The sequence below is a fragment of the Colias croceus genome, chromosome 13 (genome assembly GCF_905220415.1).
Source record: "Colias croceus chromosome 13, ilColCroc2.1".
Classification (NCBI taxonomy): domain Eukaryota; kingdom Metazoa; phylum Arthropoda; class Insecta; order Lepidoptera; family Pieridae; genus Colias; species Colias croceus.
In genome coordinates, this window is record NC_059549.1 from 5,739,994 (window position 1) to 5,764,722 (window position 24,729).

Below are 24,729 nucleotides of genomic sequence, written 5' to 3' on the forward strand. Positions count from 1 at the left end.
GAAATTAGTAATCATCCGCTTCGTCAATTTTTGACTGAAGTTAATGTCCAACGTCCAATGGTTCAATCATTGGAAGTATCTCGGGAAATTTTGGAGGATATTTTTCAGGAAGGAGAGGAGGGGCAGCCAACCACATATCAAACTACTACGTTTTAGTACCGAAAAAAATGTTATTGCCAAATGAAACGTAAATTTTGCACTCACAACTTTACAAGTAATGTTTTTATTTTGACTTTGCGGTTATCTGATTATAATATTTATCGTTATGGCTATCGACGTACCGACCGTACTGGGATCAGAGTAGGTACATGATATACAGTTCATCATCCAGGATTGCTTAGAGCATTTTCACACTGAAAAAGATGTTTTCTTTGAATCGTAGTTGCTTCATTTATTTATTTTTAATCATTTTAAATAATATGTTTTATATTTTATAAATATATCATTTTCATTATTTAAGTAGATAAAATAAATTATGTAACGGTTTTATAAGAAAACACATTATATTTGTTAGGCGACGGTGATTTCTTCCAGGCAAAAGAAATCATCTTCAGGATGGAATCATCCTGGATCATCTTCAGAATCATCTTCTGAATCATCTTCAGAATCATCTTCAGGATGGAATCATCATCATGGATCCAGATGGGGGTCAAGTGACGCGGGCCACGTACCACAAACATGCTTAGTTTGTGGTATCGAGCGCGAAAGATAGTCATCGTGTTTAATTTAGTAAAGTTACTACCTATGTAAACTAACGTAATTTAATACTTAGGTACATATTCTATAATGGTGTGCTCAAACTGTTAATCTACATTTAATTTAGATTATTATTTGATACTAAGTAATGTAGAATTTAAACCACATTCATGTTTTCTTCAGATTTTAAGATTTTCTTATCAGAGTGTTCAATTTTAATGTAGTTAAAGTTTATAAGAGACAATAATTAAGAAAATTTTAAAATAAAGTGTCACGTATTTTTTTTAAACAACGAATGACGAAAAACGACCTAATCGCGGACGAAGTCGCGGGCAACAGCTAGTATAATATAATCAAGAGTAAAAATGTATAAGATAACTCAAACCAAATTTGCGGTTTCTATAAAGTGCATACCTACCTATCCCAATTATTTCAATTATCTCTAACAATAATACAGTTTATAAGGAAATAGTGTTTTAAAATAAAATTATGATATATTGAAGGAGTTATAAGACCCGATAAATCAAAGCGTCGAAGTCGGGGATCCCGGGACTTATAATAGATGAAATGGAGGCTTCGTACTTCCGCTGCCTGCAGCTTATTTACAAATCACCTTGATATAACGCTAACAGATAGAAAATATTTAAGGATAAGATTATTTCAAAAGGTGAATTTATTTTTTAATTCAAAACTACTCTCTAATATTATTGCATGTTTGCATTATTATTGAATTTTTACATAATTTAAAAGGCATCATGATATTTGATAGACCTTATAGTTATTTAGATACATATCTATATTTAAGTATGGAATTTCAGTATGGTACCGAACAGAACCCTCTTAGTCCTTACATCGTTTGTTCACTACACGTTTGTTTATAAATTCAAATAAAAACGTAATCACAATTGTTATTATCATTGTGTTGGCGTAAACAGTAGGTAACTATTGTCCTTCTTATCTCACTGTGGTAGAATCTCGATGACGTCACCGTTCATTTATTGATGCTATTAAAATGATAGGAAACGTGTTTGCTAGCAATTGATGTGGGTAGAGTGTAATTAAGCCGGATTTAATTAAGTTAATATATTAAGGTAGTTTTGACTTTTGAGGTGGGGTGGGTTGTAAATATAGAAAGTGACTACACCTTTAAAATATTTAATTTAGGTTTATTTACAAAATATTGCATGAAAATAAATAACTTATAATTATTATTTCTCAAATATTAACAAACTTTAAAAAACACTTTAGTTTTTAACTATATAAAAAATTATCACTTTAAAGTCTAAGAACAACAAAACGAAACATTTGATCCATTTTTTAGAATTTAGAACCTGTATAAAATATATTTATATCGATATACTAATACTTTGTTTGTTTGCAATAAAATGTAAAAGAAATGTAAGAAACATGTTTTCGTATATCTCATAAAATACAATAAAAATGTAAAAATACATTTGGTAGATAGGTACTTAATGCAATTATTAAACCTGCACAGGTAAAAATATTCATAAGGCTGGAAGGGTAAAATTTTGTTGTTTATCCAGCTATAGGTACATTTTTAGATGGATATCAGTGTGGATATATTTTTGTTTTTATTTGTATATTGTCACTGTTTTTACATTGCTTGCTCCCAGATCAAAAAGATACAATCTTGATTCTTGACAATTGAAAACGTGAGAAAATAGCTCGGTAGATAAATACTGAAGTACTACCAACGTGAATATCATACACATACAGCATAGTTTGAGGTATTCATTACGTTGAAAAGAATTGAGCTTTTTTGTTTGCGTGTTAGTCACGCGAAGGAGCAAAAAGCCGTGACCTTGAAGTTGTGCTAGCTCATGTAAAAAACACGTGATTGTTACATATTAAGACTGAATTGTATTATTAGACGGGCTGCGTATCAGATGCTACTAAATAGCTTGTTGACGCCTACACGACATAAGGCAGCATATTAAGCGTTAACGGTGATAATAGACTTCTATTTTGAGCGGTTGTTAATTGGTTACTTTTATCTATTTTTGTATAAAATCCTTCTATTTATGAGTTCCATTTCAATAAATTCATTGCTATTTTACTTGCACTCACTTTGTAAATTTGTTTATATTTCGTTTTTATGTGAATCAAATGCAAATGAAAATTTTAAATGTAACTATGTTTTTTATGTGAATCAAATGCAAATGAAAATTTTAAATGTAACTATGTTCAAAATAGATATCAATTAGCTCACTCAAAATTATCATTTGGCCACAAAATAAAAATGATAACCGCAAGAAAACGATTACTTACCCTAAAAATAACAACATAAAGACAATACTAATTTAATGTGGTCTAATTAACACTAATCACAATGACGCAACAAAGTAAACATACAAACAGAACATAGTCTAACAAAATGTAGATATGTAACAAGGATTGAACGGAGTAGTTACTTAGATGTTCTTATAGTACTTATGTGTGAATAGTTTTGATACTTTTATGGAAGTTGTTAGTATGTAATATAAATTATAAATTGACTATTAGACATTCCTAAAATTTTTTACAAATACGAATTTAGATACATATTGATACCTATATGGTTAAAAATTTGTTTCGTTTTCAATCAAACCGATTATCAATAAAGCGTGGATTTGGTTCCTTATCAAAAAATGAAGGAGGTTTATAATAATATTTATATAGAAGTGGCTGCTTCGTGATAACTCGAAGGAGGTAGGCGCGAGCAAAGTCGTATGCGAAATTGTAGTCTTAGTGGTACGTATAGTAGGTACTTTGCTTGATTGCTTTCACATAAACAAACATAAGAAGAGATTTAAAATGTGGGGTAAAAAATGATTTCAAAATATTGGACTATATGCTTTAGCTCCTGGATATAAAATTGTCTTCTGTCAAAATGATTCGATATAATAACTCGATCTTTGCCCAATGTATGCTTATAACGATGCAATTCTAATACATATCGACGAATCTATCGAAATAACTTCTATTGTTACTAAGCGGAAATTTTTAATATTAAGTCTACAATATCGATTCAATTGGGATAAAATGCGAAGCTATATCCTCTCTTAGGAATCGAGCTATTTCCGTGCCAATTTTTATCACAAAAACGTCTTCGTAAGATTTCTTGCTAGATTAATAATTGTTATTTAAGCGTAAAATGTGGATTTTCTTAATTCTGGGAACTCATTGTGACTATGTTACGTAAACAAGAATTGTAATGATAATCATAATAACCTTATTCCCATTCGTTTAAGTTTTAACTTTTAACCCAGTAAAATAATTACCTAGTAGCCGCAGTTAATCCGATGTGATGTCATCTCTCTGCTCTTCAATTTAGATAATTCTAGGTGTTTATTGCGATGACTAACAGAGTAAATGGCGGCCCGACACCCACGTGCTGCATTCGGTTCTGTTTGACATTTTAAAAATATAACGTTTAATGTGTATTTTTGAAGATTTTTAGGACTCTACATTTTTATGTCTGCAGTGATTCAGGGAATATATATTTCCTAAATGATTTTGAACTCTGTAAAATTCAAAGATACTTTTTTCGTTATTTCATTATATATACGTATATGATAAGATTGTTGTAATAAATGCCTAATAAAATAATTTTCGTATTAAACATAGAGCTGCTGTTCTGTACATAATTTTTATTTAAAGTATTTAGATGGAATATATAGTTGATTAATATATTTTTTTTCTTTTCAGGATCACTTTACAAGTGGAGTACCATCTTACACGAATGATACTAATAGTGCAGAAGCGCTAAACAGAAACATTAATAGGCGCGTCGCATTATTAAAATCGGACTTGAAAAACCAACGCGCGCTCGTCGCCGTTGCAGTACGCGATATCTCGTGTCGCGTGTTTAGTTCCGTGTAGCCGCCACAGTCAGTGCTCGCCGGAGTCGCGCGACTCGGCCAGCACTCCCCGCCACCGCCGTGGATAACCTCGGCCAGAGCCCCCTCCCGGTGAAGAGGCTGCACGAAGCGCTTCAGAGTGCGCAAGTGAAGCGTCAGCGTCTCTCCCCCCCGTACCCCGCTCCTACCGCGATTCACCCCATCCATCAACTCGCGGTGCATCAGCACATCAAAGTGCAGCAGAGCATAGTGCAGCAGAGCATCGTGCAGCAACACCAGTTGAATCTGGCGCACCAGTCGCTGCAGAACTTGCAAGCGCAGAGCCTTCAGGCAGCGCAGCAGAGCCTGCAAGCCGTGCAGAATTTGCAAGGCGGTCAGGGGCAGAGTCCTACGGGCGGCGCAGGCACGCAGCAGGCAGCGGGAGCGACACAGGGCGCGCTGGTGCCGCCGCAGCAGCCTTCACCGCGGGCTTCATCCCCGCAACATAAGAACATGGAGCTCGCTTTGTGCCAGAGCATGGACTCCGTTAATACAGCAACTACAGAGGAAGAGGTGAGTTATTTCTGTTTTTAGTTTTACCACACAAGCACTCAAAATGAAATGATTCAGAATATTTACCTATAGTCTGAAAAATAAACAACACTTCGGTCTTATTTTGTTTACTTGATCACCTTCAAGAAACCAATAAATTGCTTGTTATTTAAGAATATAAAATTCGATGAAAAGAGAACTTTTGATAAAAGATCAGTATACCTTTTTACAGGTCATTAGCTACCGGTGGCCCAGCAACCCAATTGTCTTAAAGCAATAACGATAGCTTATTCGACTAACGAGTAAGGATAATTACCCCAGGGATCTGGGCCAGTATATCCTATAAAAGATTTCCTGAAAATTTCAATGAATTCATAGATAGGGATCTCATTGTGTTCCGCCGGTCTACCGGTAGCTATAAATTAACAATAGAAACTGGAATGGCACTAAAGTTCGTGCGTCGGAGAGGACTTAATGTATCGCTTTAGCAATTTGTCATCGAACAATTGTTAAGTAATAGCTAAGAGGCGCGGCGCCGTCGCTGTACCCATTTCAATGGGAAAACGTTCGGATATACAATAAGCATTCGCTAACACAATAAAAGGAAATTCATCGCGACTGCTACTCGAAAGTGTTACATTATTCACAGTCTCAGCTATTGAAATATATCAGCTCTTATTGCTCCGTAATTTATGTAATATCAGTTCAATAATATTGACGGCTTAAATAGAAGGTGATTGCTAAAATAAGATACGCAGTTAGATTAATTCCTGTTTCGGATTATATAACTATTCCTGCTTCAATGTTTCGAGTATCAAACATACAGATGTTTGTTATATTCAAATTACTTCACCATAATGTCTATATTACAGCGAATAACGTAGTTTGTCTGTTGTTCATGCTGTTAATTGAGCGTTAATAGTTTTGTTTGGTATTCGCAAACTCGAAGAAGCCCAACTGTGAGGCTTACAACGTTTGAAGTAATGTTGCATCTCTTTGATGTGAATTCATGCACTAAGCAAAGGGGCGAGATTATGGACAAGACCCTTTGCCAACATAGCGTGGATGCAATCATTCAAGCGACTGACTACATTGCTGTATACTGAGTTGAACCTCACGGGACTAATCCTTTATTCATATTAGGTTAAATTAGCCTTGCACGCTTCCATCTCTTAGTGCGCACAAAGTTTGTGCATGCCATAGTAGAAGATTTAATGAATACCTGAGTTTATGACACCCTGAATTTATAATATAACAATTTCGCAATTATGTCACGCTATTAGGTTATTTATTCATGTTATAGCTGTTTGGAAGTTGATTTTAAATTTATCTTTGTTTAATGTTTATGTCTTGAAGCGGCTATACATAATATCTATCTATCTATCCATACTAATATTATAAATGCGAAAGTTACTCTGTCTATCTGTCTGTTAGTCAATCACGCCTAAACTACTGAACCAATTTGCATGAAATTTGGTATGGAGATATTTTGATACCCAAGAAAGGACATAGGCTACCTTTTATTGCGAAATATGTACCACGGGCGAAGCCGGGGCGGACCTCTAGTAATAAATATAATATTCGCCCCTTATTGCAAATGATCATGAAGAAAAGTGTTAGTTAAGTTTATGCCGTATGCGTATACAATATAATATATCACCGTTTATTCAGATCATCAGTTGAAAATAATAAGTTCACGTGAAGGACGTTGGTGAAGCAGCTGTATAATTCTGCACATACACACCAATTTATATTTCATCGCTTCTCAAAATCCCATTTAATGAGGTGCGTTTATATTTAGTTCTGTTGGGTTATACTTTATCATCTGCTAATAATTCATCGTCAAGCTTATCATTGTCAAAAGTTATACGTGTGTGAACAATAGTGGGAGCCAAAACCTCGCTTGAAGCCGCGACGGACATAAATTATACATATACATATTTAAAGTCTAGACTAAACATATGAGAATTCAGTTTGAATAACAGTATGAGCTCGTAATATTATTAATGTTTCTGTCGCAGTATTAACTGCGAGAAACTTAATAATTGTGGGCTGATATCGCGCTTAGTTTGTACATAAAAATTGACACATTTTGTTGAATTTTTTACGCTAACAGGATTCCGTTTTATGAATGAGTTAACTGAGAGCTTGGACCCTTAATTAATAGGAAAATGATTGATTGCCAAATAAATATTCTTCTTCTTCTTTTTTTCAAATGGCAACTCCCGATCCTAGTGAGGACGGATTCTGCCAATGTCAGGTTTTGAACGGATGGTCAGTTTAAGTTAATGCTCATGTTAAGCGTGCTCTGTGCTGAGGAAAAATCACGGTTGAGATGATTTACTTTTTATTTACTCATAGACTTGCCAAATAAATATATTTTGTAAAATTAACAATTACACTGTAATTGATAGGTAGTAGGTGCGTACATATATAGGGCATCAGCGAAAGTTCTTATTTCTTTAAATATAAGCTTTCCTACCCCAAGTATGTATATTGTATTATAGTATCTAATTTATGCCTAGCTTAATTAACTTAAATTATCACTTTTCATTAAATTCTCGTCTCCAAATCCACATATTTAGCTTTACAAATTCACAAGGCTCTTACTTTTTACATCCTTCGCGTAACGTGCTATAGCGTCATTTATGTCAAGTTTGTAACGGTGCGTAAACCGTCTGGACACGAGTTCAGGGAGACGCCGGGGTGAGCGGCGCCTGTGCGTCTGGCGCCTATGTCTGTTTCACTTAGTCTGTATTCAAGAGTTTTTTGCTGGGGTTCCTTGCGACAGGATGTTATGTGTTTAGCGATTGATCTGTAGGTTAGCTTTTGAATGGGATATATTCAATGTTGAGTAGGTAATATGTAGTTGGACGTGGGTGAATACTGAATAAGGTTGTTATATTATATTAGTTTCTTGACTTTTGGTAGGGTCCGATTTTACTGAATGAACGGTTTTGACAGGTGTCAATTATTATTGCAAATAAAAAGATTTTCTCTCTATGTCGTTTAGCTACTGCATATTTATTTCAAAAAAAAAAAAAACTAGATGTAATTGCAACAACATCTAAACAACCATTAAACATTTCCGTATTAATATAGGTCCAGTACAAGCATGTTTTATAATGTTAGATAACTTGTTTGTGTACGAGATACCTTTTAAATAAACAGGTAATTAGATCGATTCACTGATGACGAAACTCGCAATACTGGTATAGCTAGACGACTTTTTATATTCGCAATTGAAAGGGAAAATATAGTTGTAAATTCTCTTAGAAAGAAAGGAATCGCTATAAATATATCTACCGCTAAATTTAGATCGTTGACTTTATTGATCACTTTTGATTGTTCTTGTGATAAATTTAAAGGACATTAAGCATTTTATTGGTTACTATTGTTTAGTTGAAGTAAACAAGCGTGGATTCGATAGAATGGAAGACAAGTCCGTCGATAGGTATTTGGATTATATCGGCAGACGCGTAGGCATCACTTGTAAGAGTTCCTGAAACCTTGTGCTTGCATTCTTAGGTTTATAGTTTTGTACTCATTGCTTGACATGGTTTTTAATTGGACAGTTTTATTTGTGATAGGTTGTAAAACTTTTATACCAATATCTCTACATTGTTAAAGCATCTAAAGGGAAGCCTTCTTTCTTTTAAGTTATCTTTTTTTATTGTCTGTAAGTGTAATTTTATGTTATTTTGGTTTTGTAAACTTTTGCTTTTCTACTACTTCTAGTATTTGCCATTTCCTTATTTCTTACAATCATAATCCTATGATTATTTAACAACATGAATTGCCAATAAGGTCTTATTACTAACGGTTATATCAGTAAGTATACATATATAAATGACGAGTTTCACTTCACCAATGTTCGATATAACATTTGCAGTACCTACACTTCGTAATTGAAAACTTACAAATTCAGTACAAGTAAATATGCATTAAATTATCTATCCTATTCACGTAAATTAGCACGTAATAGTTTAACCTGAAATAAAATTCGTTCCCATACTCAAATACCATAGCTGACATTGGAATTTAAATAATACGCGGTGCACTGAAAGCACATCTCAATTGAAACTGAAGAGAAAATTATTAGCTCACAGCTCACTAGAGAGGGCCACAAAGCGATTTTAAGAGAATTCACGTCGAGAGGAATATAGACACCTCGACCGCTTCAACAGTTTGTCCACCTAATTTGTCGCCGGCGCCCGACTGTAAAAACAAATAGCTAGCATTTCCCCCACCCCCCCTCCCCCGCGGCGCGACCGAGACAGACTCTTCACAGATAAAGGCAGAAAAAGGAAAGATAGTTTCACAGGCTCCGGCTTTACAAGTCGACTGAATGAGCGATTGCCGTTTACGTTCCAGCTTTTGTCTAGTTCGAATCTTGTTTGTCTGACGTTGTAAAGAGGTTCCTTTGTAATAATTAATCGAGCTCCATCTAACGTTCGTCGGTTTGGGTTACTCGTAAAGAAGTTTTAATTGAATTTGTCGGTCGATTTTGGCTTTTTGACGGGAGCGTGTTGCGGGTTTGAAACAATTTTTAGGTAACGCTCCACTGTTTCCTTTATAAATTTACCTGACGATGTAATATTATCTGCATTGTTATTTTTCACGGATAATAAAGTTGATTATTTATCGCATGTTTTACTAACACCATGGCACCTGCCTACAATTTTTTGCTACGACATAAATATTGTACGCTATGTTAAATCTTAAAGCTTATTTTATGAAATATCTGCCGCATATTATATTTACAAAACAAATTTGTTCTCATTGAACTGAAGTAAGAATTAAAACTATATTCCCACGGAATTAATTCTCAACATTACGGACGCGAATTATTTAAATTGACGTCGTGATTTAAAATCACCTGTTATTACTCAAGTTCCTTTATGACGTGGCTTCTTAACTTGTCCAAATAAATTGTTGCGATGTAATCTAGACAGGGAACTTTTCTTACAAAATTTCCACGTAGCTTCAATTTAGTATCAAAACAATGCTTCATTTTATTTTTCTGATTGGAAATATCGGTTATCAATAGTATTTTATTATTATCTACGTACAACGAGAACATCATTCGTTCATTCAAAAGTAACGAGATTGCGAAAAACACGCTATGAATTTACAGACAATAATAAATAGGTACCTCAATGTTGTCATTATCTCGACGTTCTTCTAATTTAAAGGTTGTATTTCATATTTGTGTTGTGCAATTTGTTATTCGATATTATTTATTAACTGATTGATCGTGATATTTTGTCAGTATAGATTAATAAATCCCACTTAAATTATGCCCAGTCGAATAATATTTATAGCAAAATATCCGTTGCAAGAGATCTAAGACGATGACTAATAGCTTCCCTTTTGGAAGTGTCGACACACAACTTGTAGCGTAAACGTGTGTAAACAGCTCAGCGCGTGTGAAATCGAATAAATTCACTTACAATTTATAGCACCATGTTTAATCGACGCACAGTTAAACTAAGTGCGTTTAGTATGTGCTAGAATTTTCGTAATGAGTCTCAAGTAATTAAGAATAGCCGTAGAAGTAGGTATTTATTGTGCATTGTGCAAGCGACTTGGCTACCGGCCAAAGTGGTCCTAAAGCTTTATGAATCTGAACAATGTAATAATTCACTGATATTTGTCATGACAGACACGTAAAAAATGGCTAATCTCGATTAATAGTTTCGTCGAGTCAAGACTGCTCTCGATGAGAAAAAGCTCAACGGGAAGACGGGGACAATGTGAACTGGAACGAATGAACCGTGCAGCTATAATACCGAATGCAAGGCGAAAAACGAAGTCGGCATTGTGAGTGGAAAATCGAACTCGAATGTCGCGAGACGAAAGGGTCTTTGTGCACAATCAATGGCCCCTCGATTGCTGATAACTTTCTTTGCTGTCTAGGAGTTTAACTTGGAAACCGCTCGGAGGTATCCATTTTGCGATCCCTTCGTTTGTGGATAGTTTCTCTCGAGAAATCAGATATAGCAATAACTCAACGCTAGACCGCACTCGGAAGGCGGAATTAGCCCCATTGTTGGCGTAATTACAATCGTAAAACCGAATAATTTGGAACGCTTGTCACGCAAAGAATTGCGCGCGGACAATTAATATTCTTCTGATTTTAATTAAACAATTCAAGGGAAGGAACTTGGAAGGAAACTTTGTACAGTTATTTACTTTAAAGCACTCAAGTCAATAGAATATATCTTAGAAGATTGTTTAATTACAACATTACATATATATTTATAGACGATTAAATACATAGATTTGAATCTGGTTCAAACCTGGTATATCTACATATACCTACGCCAAATTACGGAAGCTTTGGATACGTTTATTTACACAGATACTCGAATGCAACCCGACAATGTCAGCTTATCTCGCCGCCGCGACACTTTGACAGCGGCATTAACAAGGATCATAATTCGCAATCTCACTGTTAGTGCAGAAATTAAGATCGCCGCAGCGGTCACGTACGGGGACGACTTGTTTGAAATACGAAGGAGCTCCTCCGCAGGAGAGGAGAGGAGCTCGTTAAGCGTCGGAGCGTGCTTTTATTACAGCGAAGCGTGCGCCACGGCCGGGCGACACTTGAATATTAAACTGCCAACATTGGGTCATGCATATTGTCCCGTGCCTTTGACTGTAATCGAGCGCAATGGTGTACGCTGTGCACGATCCGATTTTCGCTCGGCAGATTCCGGTATCGCGGCTGTCATTTAAATAATTGTGCGAATCGCTGTTTTTAATTATTTCTCCTGAGCCATTGTTAGGCAGAAGTTAGAAATTTTATTTACTTGGAAGTTTTAAGCTCATCAATCATCAGACGGCTTAATTGAAGACGGCCTATATTTATGTAAACAAAGAATTACTCTACATATTTTGTAATAGTTCGTGTATGATAGAGTCTAAAAATTTAATTATGAAAAATATAAATCAAGTAAATAATGACTTTAAATTTCATATATCGTATGCAAATGCACGTTTTGTACACATTGCATAATTTCCATAAACAGAAACCATACAGAGAGCCAGCAGTACAGCTCCCAATTAGCCTGTGCGATTCATAGTCCACTACACATCCAATAGACAGATGGCTAAGAGCGTCAGCAGTTATTCAGAGCGGAACGTCGTTAGATTAAAAGTAATGCGATATAGTCATCATACACTAGATTTCGCGAACAGTGATATGCAAGAATTCGGTACAGCTGCTCCGACGTGTTCCCCTTTATTAGTGTTGCGACGATAATTAGTTACGATGTGATTATCAAGTGTGCCAATGCTATACCTCGGTGCATTGTTGACTGCATATTTGATCGGTTCGTGCGGTCAATTTGGTAGGCGTTATGCGAGAGACCTACATACACGAGGTTAGCTCTATGTTTATTGATTACGCTCGAATTATGCTGATTGGCAGGATGATTGCTTGATCTTGAATATAAATTGCGAGCGAGATATGAATTCGTTTGTTGTATCTTTAATTCATTGCAGAATACGTGTCAAAACGTAATAAATAAGGATTTGGATCAGTGTTCGAGTTGGTCATATTTAATCATTTCAACGTTAGTAATAATTTTTGGGATTAGCTCTTTCGAAGAATGAGTAACAATGCCAAGAATATATAAATCTAGAAGAACAATAAATACGTAGTTAATACTAAACAATAGCTCGGCATTTGAAATATAAATATTATGTAGTTAGATAATAAATATAAAAACACTTTAAACAAAGATCCAAAAATAGTAAAGTTATTAAATAGTTAACCTGAAACTATAAAGTTACCTATAACTCTAACTACCATCATTTTTTTCTTTGTAGAAAGTTTTGACAAGTAACATAACTTTGAAATGTATGAAAACAAACACAATCTTAATAAGATTCCTTCACTACGCTAACAATGTTTAGGTGGTTGTTATTACTTACATTCTTCTCATTTAACATTTAAATTATTTTCGCCGTATTCCGTTACGCAGATTTTGCATAATAACAATATTACCTACTAGGTAGTAGGTTACGGTCTTTTTACATAAAATAATACTCTACATATTTATTTTATGCTTCTTAAAGTGAATATAGGCAATAAACGCAAAACCTATCAGTGAAACATACATTTGATAATGATCTCATACCTTGCTAATTTAATTCATAGTAAATCTATACGGGACCCTCGCCATAAAACGGCGGGCGGTCTTCCCCATTCTATAGCACAATATTGGTGTGCATAGTATCCGCTCCAGTCGCCTCACCTCACGTATTCCGTACTTGGTGTCATACAATATGATATATTGGTTATATAGTGGATTATATTTGGGGAACATTTGTAGTATTAAATTTGCGGAACGCTCTAATGGAATTAACTGAGGTGATGCATGGTTTGAGAATGTTTCGATGGCTGGATATCTAGTAGATACCTTATGTTAGATATCTGTAATTGTAGGTATATGAAGTTACGTTACAATGTTAGTTCTTAAGTACTTTAATTGGCAGTTAAAATATGTTGACCTCGGAATGACCGTGGACTTTAAAAATTATGATCATAATTTTTCATGTTACTCGTCGTAAGATAATTTGCTTACGAGTTACGTAATTGAATAACATGTTTACAAAATTAAAATGATAAAAAGAAGTTGTTAAATGTGCCCTAACGGTATGCTTAAGCATGTACCTACTGTTCTTTGTTAATGACATAGTAAAAATCCCCGTCTTTACAAATGTTCTGTTTTAATAAAAGACTAATTGATATTATAACACTATATCAAATCTGTAATACAATATCTGGCAACAAACAAGGCGTATTATGTGAGGCGACAATTAAATACACAATAAATAAAAACGGCGGTTCAGATCATCCGGTGCGGACGTCAGCGCGCCACAAAAGGTGTTGTGATTTACCGGGACGCGGGAGGCACTGTTCATATTAGCTGGGAAACAATACGTAGTAGCTACTGTAAGGCTTATAGGTGCAGAAATAGAACAATAAAGTTGAGGGGATTCTAGCGCTTTTAAATTAGCAGGTTGAAATTTTGGTTTGTTAATACAGGTGTAAATGCTACATAAAAGATAAAAAACTTAAATAATGATTTTATGACATACTGTGTTTTAAAAAGTTCTAAGTTTTGTTCTTTCGCAATGACCGCTTTTAATTTTTAAACAGTATAAAAAAGTGAAGAAAAAAGAAGAAGTGGATTGGTAACTGAAGACAAATAATGTTTTACTTATAACATATTCTACCAACCTACATGTTGATAACTATAAATAGACGTGGTATCATATGCATCATAAAACGATGAAGGATTAATTGGTGTTCTTACTTCACCACTAATGTACCAGGAAGTCTATTGTTATAGCGGTATTATTAATCCACACAGTTAATATGAATTGACCTCGTTTCCTTAAAAAGTATGAGACATCGTAACTGAGGAACGAATTAATATTCACAAAGCGTTTTCGTATGGCAGGTGACTCGTATCTGCATAGACAATAATAAATAATAATAATAAATATTTTATTTATTTCTCCTCACAATTCCCAGTCACAAAATTAATCTACATGCATACAAAAAATTATAAACAATAAGCTGGAGTTGGAGGAGCTGGTGTCTGAAATGGGTTTTTACCGGTATCACAGATCACCAGGTCCCCGCCCTCGGAACCAAAAAACACTTACAAAAATAAGTTTCACATACATAATTCAAGAGTTTGTGCTTAGGTAGTGAGAACGACATAAGTTTATTGTTATTTAAAATTTAAAAACAATGAATTGTTACGGACCACAGTGTTAACAAACTTATACGAATAAATAAAGTAGAAAATTGTTACTCAAAGAAGTTTTATGTTTATCTGAACTAGGATCGCGCAATGTTCAAATTTAACTTTCTCTTTCTATGATTCTCACATCTCTTGACTGCGTTTCAAAGCACGTATCGTGATGAAACATACATTTGACAAACCTATTGTGATATAAAAATAACGAAATGGATCATCGCTATACGTGGAAGGAATACTTATAATATGTAGGTACCTACATATGAGTGAGATTCAGCGTAAGCTTTCTCGAAAATTATAATTTTAATTTTCAAAGTGAAAATCAGTGAAGATTAATTAAGTTCAAAGGTCATTATTACATGTCCACATATGCATTACTCTTGCTTATCTATCAACTCTATAAAAATATTCACAAATCACAATATTATATTTCCATTTTTGTATTATATTAATACCTAACTAATTTAAAATCTAATCGTTACGTGGTACAACCTATCTGGGTATTTTATAAATATTCCAAATTTAATGCTTATTTCAACATAGCATAATATTTCCTAAAACTTAGAATTCGCATTACTCGTATTAGAGGCCCATACCATTTCACAAATTATTTTGAGCTTCTAATTAAGTACTGGTTATTTTTACTCGGTATGGGAAATGCCAATTAACTGTAATTGGTGGCGCAGTGCAAATAAAATAAACCGACCAGTTCGATTAATTAAGCTCTATGTACACTACGGCTATTTTATTTTTACGCCTCAGTTTATTTCATGTTTTTTGAAAGCCCATACTCACAATTCACAACTGAGAATAAGCGTTATTTTTACTCGTCTGAGTTGAAAAAGGGAATAAAAATTGAATGATAATGAAATATTATAATTAATAAAGTTTTATCACGATGAATTTTCAACGTTTAATTATTATATTGACATCAATAAAACAACGATGAAGGAGATCGATACCTAAGCGATTGAATTTCAAGCCTTGAATATGAGCCCGGGATATACTTTCAAGCACAATAGTGTGTATTTCATCTGTAATTATCATAATTAGAATATACTAACAAAATAATTGTTGAGTGAGAAATGAAAGACTTTCGTTTCATCATCATTTACTAAAAGTAGCTATAGGTACCACAAATTTCCTAGCTTAAGTATTTAACAATTTATAAAATTGAGCCGAAATACGTCGAAATAAAAGTAGCTAGACTGGAATGAATGGTACTATTTTCTTCGATCTGAATCGCTGGGATTGATGGCTGTGACGCACGCCAAGTGTCCTTTCTGGGTCAATCGTGAAACATTGTTTGCAGCCTTCGTCAGTGTTCGAGAGGTGAACTGGGAGCAGTGTAGAAGCCCCCTTCGGCTATCACTACTATCACTATACTGGGCACCTATGCACCGCGACACTTGGCTCGCGACCAACGCTGTGTCGCTGGATTCCGACTGACCATTCTGTTTTATTTTATGCTCTCATCAGGACCTTTAACTGGAAGTAACTACTAAATCTCAGAACGGAGATAAAAGCGCCGCGTTTTTGCCACTCGGAGTAATTGGAATTATTTCGCTTAGTGTAGATTTTATCGCGTTCCAGTTTTATTGCAAATTTCGTCTGATAGACGGTAAGTAAGCCTGTACCAAAAATATGTGTAATAATTAAGGTTTAAATTTTGACATACCTATCGTCGAAGTAAAGTAAATTTTATAGTTTATAGCATAACGAAAGTTCCGCTCCAATAACATTTGGCACTCTCAACAACAATTAGACACTGAGTTTTGTCACAGTTTCATTTCATAATCTAAAATCACGATTGATATTGGATCTCGAATTATTCTGTAGGAAATAACGTGGAAAAATGTGCAATGTAAGTAAAATACGGACATTGTTTACACGGATAGTTTATAGAGATTCAGGGCATACACGTAGTAAATCCGATTATCTTTTGTATCTGTTGAGTGTTGACACACAAACTACGCGATGAATATTAAAATGACGCGCTGTTATCAATGTGTTTGATTCAGGCTCGGCACATAATTTCGGGGTGAAGTGAATGGGGGAAAATAACGAAAATCTGAATATCGCGGGTTGAACATGCGGGCAGCCTGATTATGTAAATACGATCCCTTATACGCTGATAAAATTGTTTAAGCGGTTAATGTAGGGAAGTGTTTATAACTTTGCCGAGTTATCATAACGTTGGGAAGGTAAACTGGCAACATGTGTGTTAAAAACAATTATTATTATTATCGAAAAGGTTCATTATACGTTTAAAATATTTTTTTTTGTATAATATATATTAGAAAATGTTCTATATGTCAATTTATACAGGCTACAAATAAAATATCTTCAGAATTTGATATTTTAAATCTGTATTATGATCTTACAAATTGTACAACAAATAATTATATTCAGCGTAGACATCGTAAACATTTTAAAACGTCGTGGTTTTATATTTTCAAGATAAAAATGTATAATCTTTATTTTACTCCAGAGCCGCGTTCGCTGCCAATAGCGAGTATGATTTAGTTCTCAATCTTTTGTTAGTCACTTTTCATTCGGACCTTGGCCATTGTGTTTGAAGAGATGAAATTATTACGTCGCATTTCCGACAATGGCTCTAATACAGCGTGAAAACGTTAATTAAAATAATATAATAAAATCACAGAAGATAACGGTTTATCTTCACAAAAATTTTGATGTTTGTTACGTAGGCAAATTTATCTCAATTATCATGAATAAATTCTGTTGACGTATGAAAAATATGTGAAAGCTTCAGATTAAAACAGCTTCTTAAAATTATTAAATACACAGAGCGAAGATCAATCTGTTTAATCTAGGATGCCACATTAAAACTATTTTTAAATAGCTCTAAAGCTCTGATCAAAATATATTTTGTCGTTTGACATTGGTGAATAAATGTCTCTAGGAATAGATAACTGTTTAAAAGTAGCATTTTATTATGTCTGCAAATAATTTAGGGTTGTGTTCTATTCATTAAATGCATGTTTACATTACCATTAAACAAAAACAACTGACTATATGGCTATATGCGAATAAGCTGATTAAAATCTAGTGTAAGCCTTACAACTGCAGCATTTGTAATATAAACATTGCAATTTAACAAGCACTCTTTTAAATGCAAATTGATTGCTAGAACATTATATCGTGATATATTATTACAAATCTTTTAGAATTTTTTAATCTGTTTGTTTACAATAATAGAGCTCTACAAATTGACTCAGTCACAGATTAATAACTAGAAGCTAGCTTACTCAGTTCAATGAATAGAATCAATACATTTTTTGTTTACGGATTTATTGTCTCAACGAAGTCTAATTGGATCAAATATTAGGTCATATCTATACCAGATTATAAGTCTAGCGCTTTTTTAAACACTGCAACGTGTTTCATCTCCTGAAATAAATTCCCAATGCAATATTAATGCATAACATGACACGTTTCATTACAATTAACATACCGCGGGCATTCGACCGTCGCTGGCACTCGGCTGTCGTTTGTATGAAATTTCCCACATCGCGTAATCGAGCCCGAATGTGAGCGCATAATTGCTTATTTGCCTCGTTTGATATGCATTCGCGATCAGTGTCCGCCCTAGGTTTATAGCTATACGCTCCGCAAAGCGTATTCACTTGTTGGACTGATTTTATGCACAAAGACGAAGCTGCCCACTGCACTGTGACCGCAGGATCAGTGCGCTGATTACGTGTTTTGATACGTTATCGTGGGCATCGATCGATGTTTTGGATGTGCGATTTTCAACTCTTGCTATGTTATAATAGAGTTAAAAATTACATTGTTGAAATGCGGAAATTTTTTTCATTTTTATGTGTAGTTGGGCTGTCATAACCCTTTGTTTGGTTTAAAGAGACATTAAGTTTTACTGGAATTTTACCCACGATGTATCTACATTCTGTAGGTTCAATTGACAATACCTATAAAGGTTTAAACTATATCTTTTAAATGATCTTGATGAGCATGTGAAATTGTGTTCCCTCTACCTATAAAATATGATAAACTTTGTTTATTATTTTAATTATTTTATTATCTGTTTCAGGTATGTTTTTACATCACTATTTCGTCTGAGTGGTAAGACTGGTAAGATGGTCATTTTTGTAGTATGCTTAACATATGTAATGACTCAATTCAAAAGCACAATAATATTTATAAATATTACTTTAAATATTTAAATGTAATTGTTTTGTTTACGTATTATTTGCAAAGCTGAATCAACAGTTATCTGTTCAATTAAGTTACTTGCGTTTTAATTTAGTTTAGCGAGCTTAGCATACATTTTGCGGGTATGTGCATAAAATCATTCGTGCGTACATTCTGCACGTGTTTGTTTAGTTCCATAGCTCTCGGCTATTTCATAAAATACAACCTGCTTTCATACATTGTGTTATGCTATCTGGTCTACCCGTGCTTCTATAATAAATTACTGGTTCGCATGTGTAAGGGTATTTTCATAAGCTCGGCGAAGTTTTTTGTAAAAAGTTTTTTTTTTCTTTATTTTAAACAGGTTAATTTTAATTTAAATATCGTAGATATATTTTTATTTTAAATTAAAAAAATTAACGATAGCGATAACGTGACTTCTAAGGTTGCGCATGAAAAAATAAATCATGTGTCTAATTACAAAATAACATTAACAACACATTTAACAGCTTCATATAAGTAGTGTTAAATGTAATAGCTCTACAACTTATGCTAAATTAAATGTTCGTAAAAAATTACGAAACACTGTTACGAATATCAAGATAACAATGCAAAATGACAAACATACGGTCAAGCGGACGTGCTGACGAAATAATTTCGCAATATGCGATCTCAGCAAATTGCGCAAGGAAGAAACAATACAAGCGACTGTTGGGGACTCGTGTGAAATATAACTGTAGTACGGTGCATTATATTAATTACATACCCTTATTTTGTGCAAGCCTGTGTGCGTTTTACGAATTGCGTGAATGTAATGCGGTTCAAATAAGAATGTGAAATGGAATCACACGAAGACTGAAAACTGACGCGACACAAATAATTGTTCTATTAGTTCCTATTAGAACGGATAAAGGAGTTTATAAATATTATAGTTCCCTGAACGTTACCTTCTGATTTGAAAAAGGAGAAGACTTGCTTTATGATAACGTAAAATGTTCAAATATCATTGGTATATAATGATCTCTTTTGCTCCTGTAATAGCACGTAGTCGTTAAAACTAGGGATAAAGCTCTACGTCTTATAGATTCCGTATTTTAAACCCACAACAGGCTTTAAAGATCGTGGAAAGAGATTCGAGAGAGATTTCAGTTCCATGAGAAATCTCCAGTTTGAACTGTTATAGACGATTTTCTCTTATTCAGTAACATTAATTTTAATCAGTCAATTCAATATATAGCTTTCTTGTAAAGTAAAATTAAAAATTCAGTCATTATTGAACGATTTTAAATTCAAGAAAATAGAAATTAATTGAACGCATTTTATAATGAATATAAAAGAGTAATTATCCTTTATTATTTTTACCAAGGCTCATCATGAAAATTTGTGTTGGAAATTCACTACACAATAAGGCTACAAATGGAACCATATGTTTTTATATTATGTTTAATATTGTATAATAATAACAAGAAAATAATAACTATTTTCGAAGTAACACAAGAATGGTAAACATTTCTGTTAGTATGTCAGTGCGTTAAAGAACAAAGTTGTTTCGCATTCGATCAGCCATAAAACAAAACAATAGTGTGAAGTTTGTGAATTGTTCGCATAATTCCATTTAGATTTCGATCTCATTTGGCCTTACGTTATTTAAACTATAATTATTAACATTATCTACGTTACATTGTAAAAATATATGGATGGATAAACTTGGTTTTGAAATATTTACTGGTTCAAAAACCATTCTTGATTTATACCGACACATAAGTTATTAGTAATGTAAGAACAATTTACTCATCAAAATGATCTATAAATGAAACATTTTATTGAAATTGACTACGTAATTACAGTATAACATATTATGACATAACTACACCAGTATATACATTACTGGAGAATGGAGATCCTCTGTAAATATTATGCAAGTTAATTCAATGTAGTTAGACGAAGAATTTGTATAGGAAGTGATAATGTGATAAGCACTTGCCATCCGCTATGTGCTGGCATTGACATTTACACATTTATAGGTCAATTAGACGCCAGGACAAGTCAATTTAAACGTAATGTGTATTTAATCGATTTTAATGGTAGAGTTCCTCAATCTGTATGATCGTGGATCGATTTTGTATAAGCGATTATGTACTTGCAAGAGCAATCAATTTTATTAAAGCATAGTATAAGAATCAGTCTCTACATTATAGTCACAAGTAAACGAAGTACTGTGAAGTTACATAAAATAAAATGTAAAAGTACCTAGGTTAAGAAACTTAAATAAATTACGAAAGCATATATTCTTTATTTCAAAAAGTCTGAGCACATGATGATAATTTGTTTCCTAATGCTGTTATTTTTTTCTACTTTAAATATTTTTTGAGAATATTACAGTTGTAGATAATAACATTGGCTTCGGGTGGTATGATTTAATGATTGTGAACGTAAACACTTTCATTATTATTAGTCACTTATACAATATTACATCGGCTATCAGGGTAGAGATTCATAAACATTTGAGCTTTTAATAAAATGCAGACTAACGCGTTTCATATTTTTACGTTCAGTGCGAGCTTTATTAAACCTTAGATGCGAGCTCGTTAACATTTCAAATTTCGCATAATAAATTCATATAATTTAATTTAATTAACGCAAGCTTATTAGTTCCAGTCTAAAATCGTTATTAGCGTTAATAACGTAAAGGTGCGGCCACACCGGCCACACTCTAAGTAAAGGCGTGTCTACACGCAAGCAACCCATTAGCTGCCATAATATTTCATACGCGCTCATAAAATATGCAAGTGACATGTTCGCCTTTATGACAGTTTGTTGGGTGACGTGGAAAAATATTATTTCATGGCGACATTTCGGGGCGAGTGGGAAAATATTTTAAGTTTTCAATTGGAGATAGTCCCAAACGTCGGCGTACTTGGCTGCCTCGCTCTGACGTCTGGATGCTCCTCGATTTATTCTTCAGTGATATTCCAATTTAATTCGCCGTTATACTTGCGCTTTGTCGCCCAGTTAAATTGTTTCTTAAACTATTTCTTCAATTTTATAAAAGATTTTGAATACTTTATTATTTTATTATTTATTTCATGCAATGCTTTGTCATAATGCATTAAACATTTTATGGTCAATTGAATAGACTCCACTCAGCTAATGTAAATGTTTCTTGTTTGGTCTTTAAATTATTTTGTCTTAGTAGAAACTAGAATCATAATTCATGGCGTACCTAATAATTACACCACTATCTTTAGTAGCAACCTTACTATAAACGATCTTCATAAAACTTCTGTCACGTTAATGAATATGAATTCCCGTGCCCAAAGCCCACGTATAATTGTATACCCATGTGTAACAAAACGTTCCCAATTATTGATCCATTGATAGGTTATCGCCTACGTTTATCAAAGCCTTTGTTGTGGGGAAATAAGATATGCCCACAATGTACTAGTATTATCGGGACAAATATTACCTACAGACGATTATCAGGATTATTGCTTTTAGCTAACGTTTACCATTTACTTTGAAAACAGTTCCATTGTATTGGTCTAGCTAACACATTTTTATAATTCGCCCGTGTTTTCTCTTTCATTTGGATTTGTTGGAAGTAGGTTAGAATGTGACAAAATGCGTATGTTTTGTTTACCTGTAATGGATTTAGATTTTTATTACTTTTTTAGTAACTTGCGTTGTTTTAGTTAATTAGAGGTTTAATTAAAAATTAAAATACATAAGTCTGATTATAAAATTTATTAATGTAGAGACATACAGAATCTAAAATTATTATAGACATACTCCCAGTGAGATTTATATTAATTATTCATTACGAAGTCTAGTGTTTCCAACTAAGCTTAAATTATCTTATGTACCTAATAATTATAAATTTATAATGGTGGTTATATCAATGAAGAAGTATAACAAGGGAATTATGCTTGTTACTAACTAATTAGTTGAATAAAAATAATATATTCTTTAAGAGAAGAAAATTTAGGCAAAACTTGTTGAACAGACGGAGCTCAGTCCAATTACATTAATAATTAATTAGAATAAAAAGTTTCAGGCTACGTCTAGTTATCTCGCGAATATGTTCTGAATAAATGGAAACTGCGACGTGGAAGTGAAACGAAGCAAAACGACAATGGGAGCGACTAGCTCAAAAGCCAATTTTTTCAAATGCACGACAGAAACGGATGAAAAGTCAAATAACACTATATAAAACTGATGCATATCTACGGAAAAAGTAATATTGCATAAAAACAATACGTTAGCGAGGGAATGAGAGTGAGCATGTGTATGTGTGCAGGAGCGAGGGAGACAAAGGGATTGTTGTCGTGCACCTGCCATCCCTCACCTGGTGCGGGTTCGTTCATATTTGATTAAGCTCTGACGGGGTCGTCAGTAACTAGAAATGTTGCCTCACTTAAATTAAAAGTGTAATGCTATGTTTTTATGTTTGACGTGAACCTAAGCTAACGGGGGTCGCTTGTTGTAACTAATGACTATGATGCAGGTATTCTTGTGAACGCGTTACATGTATGCCTGTTTATTTTATAATAGACATTTCTTACGTGTTTTTACGCTTGTGTTATGAATTTCAAATATAGCTCTGTCACGAAATAACAATGTGTTCATTACATGTCATCTAAACCGACATTTAGCAGGCTTTGTCATATGGTAACATTTATATTATCAGTTAATGTTGTGTATTATTATTTCAGCATTCGTTTAGATATTTCTAGATATACCTACTTATTTTAGGAATATATAATTATGTTAATGGTTCTTTACATGTCAGAAGTTATCATTATGTCGTAAATTACAGTCACTTCTATATCCTGAGTTCAGTTATTACCTTGTCCACACATAATATCACATCATCGTCACAAAGATAATTAACTGTAACCAATATACATGTCAGATAAATAATTTCAAATTGTAAATAGGTACTTTGAAAAATATTAAATTGTAATATTTGTTTAACATACATTCAGTTTAAAAAAACAATTAACCTCTGTCTGTTAGTTCAATCACGTTTTTAACAACAACTATTAATGAATTCGAAAACAAGAAGATTTAAAAATTAAATAAACATGTAGGTATCAGAGATTCCATTGTTCGTATTCGGGCGGTAATTAAAGAAAGTGAATATGAATTTGTTTAAAAATGTAATTACATATATAATATACAGATTAAAATAACTTACAAGTGCAAATTAATACAACTATTGTTATTGCTGTATATTTCTTCTTCCTTTCTTTCTAAATCGATATATTATATAATTTTTTTATCGAGCCAGAGGCAGTCTTTCGGACGCCTCCGTCCTAACATTTACCATGCATGCCAAATATCAGCCCGAACCGTTGATAAATTACTATATCAGTCACCTTTGAGTTTTATATATATGTTACAGGAAATGTATGTAATCCGTCATTGTATACAATTCCTAGGAAATGTATACAATTCCTAAAATCGTACGGAAATGTGTGAAATAAATTATTTTATACACATTTCCTAGGAAATCTATACATTTCCTAAATAGCTATCGGAAATGTAAAACATTTAAGATATTGATATGTCGCAGGCAAGGGTTGGACTAAAGCAAAGGGGGCGCAGGACTTAAAAAATGTTTGATGGAGTTGGTGTCATTATAACACTTATTTATTATTGTTTTATCGTAAAGATTACGCTTA

The 24,729-nt window shown here is 33.6% G+C and overlaps 1 protein-coding gene across 1 annotated transcript in view; it reads left to right on the forward strand.

The window, feature by feature from the left end:
• The window catches only part of LOC123696571 (protein couch potato), a 152,432-nt gene that overhangs the window by 9,998 nt on the left and 117,705 nt on the right, over nt 1–24,729 (forward strand). Inside the window, 1 exon segment of the mRNA XM_045642831.1 lies at nt 4,405–5,108. Coding sequence (XP_045498787.1) covers nt 5,049–5,108 — 60 coding nt within the window. The 5' untranslated portion in view covers nt 4,405–5,048.